Source organism: Phaseolus vulgaris, chromosome 8 (genome assembly GCF_000499845.2).
Source record: "Phaseolus vulgaris cultivar G19833 chromosome 8, P. vulgaris v2.0, whole genome shotgun sequence".
Classification (NCBI taxonomy): Eukaryota; Viridiplantae; Streptophyta; class Magnoliopsida; order Fabales; family Fabaceae; genus Phaseolus; species Phaseolus vulgaris.
The window spans coordinates 32083523-32090160 of NC_023752.2; the positions used below are offsets into that span (position 1 = coordinate 32083523).

At 31.8% G+C, this 6638-nt stretch overlaps 1 protein-coding gene across 1 annotated transcript; it reads left to right on the forward strand.

Moving 5' to 3' along the window:
* The first annotated feature begins 1489 nt into the window (after positions 1–1489).
* LOC137826679 (plasmodesmata-located protein 8-like) lies at positions 1490–4140 on the forward strand. The gene is made up of 3 exons (XM_068632751.1): positions 1490–2461; positions 3637–3744; positions 3825–4140. The coding sequence occupies exons 1-3, from the start codon at positions 1705–1707 to the stop codon at positions 3830–3832; spliced, it is 873 nt and encodes a 290-aa protein (XP_068488852.1). The 5' UTR covers positions 1490–1704; the 3' UTR covers positions 3833–4140.
* The last annotated feature ends 2498 nt before the right edge of the window (positions 4141–6638 follow it).

The following is a 6638-nucleotide window of genomic DNA, read 5'->3' on the forward strand; positions in this document are numbered from 1 at the left end:
TATAGCTGCCTTGGAGCGCGATCTCTTCTGTGTGGTGAGTGCGGGGTGTCACCATGCACACCTTCCCTGTGGTCTCGCTGGCCGCCATCATAATCTGCTTTACTCGCTTCACCGTGCATGTCCTGGTAAGCTGTTCCCTGGCCTTAACCTCTGGCTAGCTGGGGAATGATCATCTGATAACTTCATCCTTCGCACTCGTGCCCTTTGAAAGCCTTGAACAAGCTTTCCTGATCTTTCGGCTATGTCCTCCTCTCGGCGATCTCTGATCACTTGGTCGCCTGGGTTCGCATCCGGCGACTACGACACAAACCTGGTGACCGCCGGTTTAGATATGCTGGAGATCGAAGCACGCCAACTTAACGATTGGCGACTACACGAGCTCCCCGACTTCCTTCCCTTCTGTCAACCAGGTGTTCCGTTCAACACGCTTATATTATCGCTTACTGCCACGTCATCATTTCCGACTACCTGGGCGGTACATAAACATAAAAATATTTTCTGCAGAACATAATTATATCTCATATCTATTATTTTGAATATATTTTTAGTAATTGTTGCAGTTTCATTCATCTAAAATTAAAATCTTAAACTGATACTAATAGAATTCACAATTTTTGTTTGTGTTAAGGTTAAATAAATTTCACATTTATTTTTCACATAACTTCAACTTTATATTAATAATAATAGTAAATAATAATATTAATAATAATTAATGATATTACAGGACCAAGACAATAAAATATTTAGGGAGTGAGTATATTAGAAGAACCACTAGCAAAATTATTACAAATCCGTAGTATCCTTTGAAATAGCATTATTTTATAAATCCTTTAAAATCTAAATTAAAAAATTCTAAGAATAAAAGCCTTTTAAATTCCAAAAATCTTTTAAGTTTTATAAAACATTTTTACATAGAATTTTTTTAGAAATCCTAGGTGAATAGACCTATTCTTCTCTAGTTTGAAACATAATAGCTATAACTTGTCGTTACAATTCATTATTTTGCCCTTTAAGTATGGCTATATATAAAAAAAGAATTCAGGATGCATGTGGTTATGTACTTTTGCTAATAGTAAAAGTGAATTTAGCCAAGTTTTATGATGCAGTTTGGTCTCCATGGGGAAACGAAATTACTGTTCAATTGCTTTTAGAGATCTGTGTAACATCAATCATAGGTTTCTAAAAACATGTAGTTATTTTAAAGCAATATGAATGAGTATTTTAACATAAAATCTTACGGTTCCACAACAAACTCATTTCATTGGAAGCTTTTCAATCTGCCTCTGCAATGAGAGCAGAGTTTTTTCCTTTTCATGTTCAGCCCCATATCATTGGAGACCAGTCTTCAACAAACTGTTGCAGTTTTTTTGGTATGACTGAGTCATGTGAAGGCATGAAAAAGTTACTCTTTTGTCAGGTAAAAAAAATATTAACAAGAAATCCTTTTAATACTTTCTTTAATAGTCTAAACTTTGAATTAGAAATAAAAATTATTTATTTGATAAGGATTTTAATCTTTATGACCATTGACTCGGGACAAAGTTGATGCTCACTGCCTGACCAAACAAGAGTCTTTTAGTAAAGAAAAAGGCTTCATCCAACAGGCCCAAAAAATGAACAACTACCTCACTCTTTAATTGCCATAACCAAGGCACAAAAACAAATCAAAGGTTCATATTTGAAGAAAAACATAAGAAGAAAAAAATGTCCAGAACTCTTCAAGGAGACTCCAGTTACAGAATCATCTTAGTTTGGAGACTCTCTTCTCTGCTAATTTTGTTTTCTTCAGTTGTGAGCGTTCATGGATACCCTTCACGAGCTCATATGTTTATATATGCAGTCTGTTCTCAAGAAAAATACCAACCAAACTCACCCTTTGAAGGCAACCTGAATAGCTTTCTGTCTTCAGTGGTGAGTTCATCCTCTGAAGTAACTTACAATAGCTTTGCTATTGGAAATGGAAGCTCAACACCACAAGAGGGAAACGTATACGGGTTATACCAGTGCAGAGGTGATTTGCACCCAATTGAGTGCTCAAAGTGTGTAGGAAGATCTGTTAACCAAATAGGTTTGGTTTGTCCATATGCCCTTGGAGCTTCTTTGCAACTTGAAGGGTGCCTTATCAGATATGAACATGCTGGTGATTTCCTTGGCAAACTTGACACCAGTCTCAGGTATAAGAAATGCAGCAAAGGTGTGACCAGTGATGTTGAGTTCTTCCGGCGTAGAGACGATGTTCTAGCTGATTTGCAAACAGCTAATGGATTTAGAGTCAGTAGCTCAGGCCTAGTTGAAGGGTTTGCACAATGCTTGGGGGATTTAAGTATATCAGATTGCTCCTCTTGTCTATCAGATGCAGTTGGAAAGCTCAAAACCTTGTGTGGATCAGCTGCAGCAGCTGATGTGTTCTTGGGACAATGTTATGCTCGCTACTGGGCATCTGGCTATTATGATGAATCAGGTCTATTTCACTCTCACACTTTTTCTTTTTCACTGTCACGCTACAATATTCAGTAAAATTAGAGCCATTTTCCCATCCAAAATGAACTTATCCTACCCTTGATGTTTTTCTACTTCAAAGTGTTGCTGCTAATTAATTTACTGCTAATCCCACAACGACTTTCTGAAGATGAGCACATGTTAAAATTTGGTTAACTAGACCAATCCAATTCTTTGGGGGAGAGGAGCATGAAAACAGGAACAAAAAGTGATAGTGTTTCAATATAATTTGAATTACTTACAGATATGACATAAATAAAGCCTTCGTAGAAAAGTGATCAGAAAATGGAGAGGAAGCAGAGCTTTTGAAATGCAATGGTCAATAATATTTTATGGGTGAAAGCATTCAGAACATATGCTTTTATACTTTATTTTGGAAAATGCCTACCTTTTGGAATTCCTCTTTAGCCATTTGTTCGAATACCTTTTACTTGGTATCGCATTCCATATTCTTCACCAATCAATTTGCTAGTGAAGCTCAGTACCCTATTCATTTTATTCAAGTAACTCATTCCATCATATGCTTAAATAAAAGCATTCCATGAATTTCATTATAAAATTCAAAATGGTAATTTTTTTTATCAAACATTAATTACATATATATAGAGAGAGAATGTTGTGGACTCTAAATTTCTGTATTTCGTTTGTTATTTCAAATAAATAATGTCAATTAAGTGTGAAATTATATAACGAACTTAAATTTTGTCTTCTCTCTTTGTTTTGGAAAAAAAATTGTTTAATTAAATGTATTTAGTTAAGGAGCATTCAAGTAGGGTAAGAATTAAACACATTGTACATACACATTAATAATTTATATAATAAGGGATAAGTTGTGTAAAATATTTATAATATTTTAATGCCTGACAACGTTTTTTTAAGACATTTTGAATCAAAGGAAAATAAACCTTGTTAGGTGGATGACAATAAAAAATGGTTACTTATATTTATTTTAAACAATATTTTTTTTATCTATTGACATATCAATTGATCTAGAGTGAAAAATGGTGTACAAAAATTCTTTGGTGGACTTGAGAAAACTAAAAAACAATATTAAGGAGTGTTTCTTGTTGGATCTAGAGAAAAATAGTATGGTAATAGTTGTCATAGTTTTAGCTGAAGTTGGGGTTTTGTTTGCAGATTCCTCGAACAATGATCAAGTGGGAAAATCAGTTGCCATTATTGTGGGAGTGTTTGGAGGTCTTGCTGTTCTAGTTGTACTGCTCTCAATTTGCAAAAAAGCAGCTGGTAAGCATTTTCCTTCCAATTTATATTATGAAATGAATATGATTAGGAGATGATCATCATAATTATTTGTTTACATGCAGGTAAGTAGAGTGAGGTGCTAAACGACGGGGTAATCATTAGGAAAGGTCCTCAAATGTTTGTTTAAATTTATTGAAAACCATGCTTCCACATTTTACATAATTTAATACATTATGTTTTTCCACCAACCAAAGTGGGTGTTATCTTTTAGATTATAAAGTAGAACTCTGTTATCCATCAACCTTAGAAAGGGCTGCAGAGTGTATTTGCCACGGTGCTCTCCAACAAAACCCATCATTCTTTTTCATTTTTTAAAAACCGTGTGTAGATTATTCTCACCACTTCTTTCTAAATTACTTTGCCTTTTTATTGTGTTCATTTGTTTCTTAGTGCCCTATTTGAAGGACAATTATTGAGTATTCCTTAGTGTTGATTCTTTTTAAATGACAATTTGCGCCAATAGTCATGTCCAACCACCACCACGGAAAATTAACGGCTACACAGAATTAAAGGCTTGAAAACTCCTATATGGAATAGAGTTCCCTTCTTAATTCAAGTTAGGAATTATACAAATATGATTTTAGCCTTTTTAAAATATATAAAACTTAGTTTTAGTTTACTTAAATTTTGTATCTATATTTATCTCTTATTTTGAAATATATGACTTTTACTTCTCTAAACTACTTTTGTCTCTTTATAGGACGCTATCTAAATCAGATGTAGAATTCAAAGCAGTATATTTTAAAATTAAAAGGAATAAAAGGAGACAAAAAAAAAATAGATGTACTAAAATAAAATTCCAGAAATATAAAGGACAAAACATATTTTATCTATATATAAATCATTCGATAGACCGAGAAGGTAGGGACTAGGTTTAATTTTTGTTTTACTTAGTTCATTTATATTTAATTTTAAAATATTTTAAATTTAAGAAAATGTGAATTTGTCTAGTTTCAACAGTCATATTTGTTTTGTTATTTTAGATTATCTGATAATTATTGGTTCTAAATCATGATCATTTCAAGAAGAGTATAGAAGATTATGAATTAATAGGGTCTAGTTGTGTTAAGTATGGACAGACCATCTAATGCATTATGACCTTCTGAGCTTATATTAAATGTTTAGGATTAATTGTCTTAATGATTTTTTGTTATTTCATTTTCTAGGTTCTATATATATAGAAAATTTCATGCTTAAAGACTATACATTTGCGTTACTGAGAATTTTCTTTGTATAAAACATTCCAATAAATAATAAAATGTTTTCTTTCAATCCTTTCATGTGTTTCTTACTTGTAATTGTTGTGAACCCAACAATCATCTGTAAAAAAAAAAATGTTACACTAGTAGAGGACTCAAGGAGAGAACATTATTGAGGTGTTGGAAGAGAAGTTTGCCATGTGTGAAGGATATTAAAAAGAGGGGTGAATTGAACTTTCAAAAATTTCTTTAAAAACGAACTTAGGATGACGTTTTAAGGAAAATCAACCAATTAAAATATTTTCATAATGCAAAGCAACACATTAAAAATTCAATTTCAATTCGGAAACTAGAAAAATCAATCAATTAAGTTTCGCCTCATCATAAAATCAACTTGTTAAAATTTAATCAACCAACAACCATTCAAGATCACTTTGCAGAAACTAAAAGAAAGAGATAGAAGATCTCACAATGATTTTTATACTAGTTCACTCTTCCATGGGAGTTACATCCAATTTCTCAGTCACACCAGCCAATATTTTACTAAACACAAATCTTTACAATACAAAAGACTCCAAGAAAACAACTCTTGAACCCTACAAGGGTTCTCTATCCACAACTAACTCACGATTACCCAACATAAATTTGAAACCCGATCTAATTTCAATAAATAGTACAAAAATAAGAAGAATTAAAGGAACAACAACACTTAAGTTTAGAGAATAAGCAAACAGGTTCTAAAACCATAAATCATTCTTCAACCAAAACTATGTGATCCAAAATTTTCAAAGAAAAGCTTTAAGAAACTAGTTTTTCCTCAAAAAGTATTTCTCTCACAAAGTAGTAATGATTCACTAAATAGCGGTTATCAAAAGTCGTACCAAAACACTAGAGAAATGCGATTTATAAAAGCTAAACGGACAGTTTTAATGGATTAAGACTTTGATTTAATCAATTGATTTCACTTAAAGTGAAAACAATAGATTAGTTTGCGTTTTCAATGTGTTAAAAACATAACAGATAATACCTTCCTTACAACTCAAGAGTTTTCAATCTACTAAAAATAGTTTCTAACATATTACAAAATCTTTACAAAACTACTTGACTTTTAAGTAATTTTGACAAATTGGTTCAATAAAAAAATCAATTAAAATATTCACTATAGTCTTTAAATACCTTAGTTAAGAATATTTTAACAAATTAAAATATCTTTTCAATCCATTTAAATTATCTTAATATCAACAATAAATTCTTAACAGTTCGAAACCTTAAGAAACAAATCTTTGGATTATTAATCTTGATAATAGAAGATATAGCCTCATAGAAAAGAAATATACTCTCTCACACACACATACACACTATGTAAACTAAATTTTCCTTCTTCAAAAATTCAAGCTTGGATTCATCAAATATACTAACTCCAACTATATTAATAAACCTTTTCTATTTGATGAAGACAATCCAGTTACGTGATGGGTGAATGGTTTTTTAGGTGCTTGTCCAACAACTCTGTGAACACTTAGAAACAAAAAAAAAAAAAAGCACAAGTACAAATAGTAAACAATACACCTATACAATGGTGCATAACATAATAATCCAAACCAAAACAAACATCCACATGATAAAACCACAAGTCACAAAAGATCCATCCAAAAGATAAAATTGTAAAACCACAAG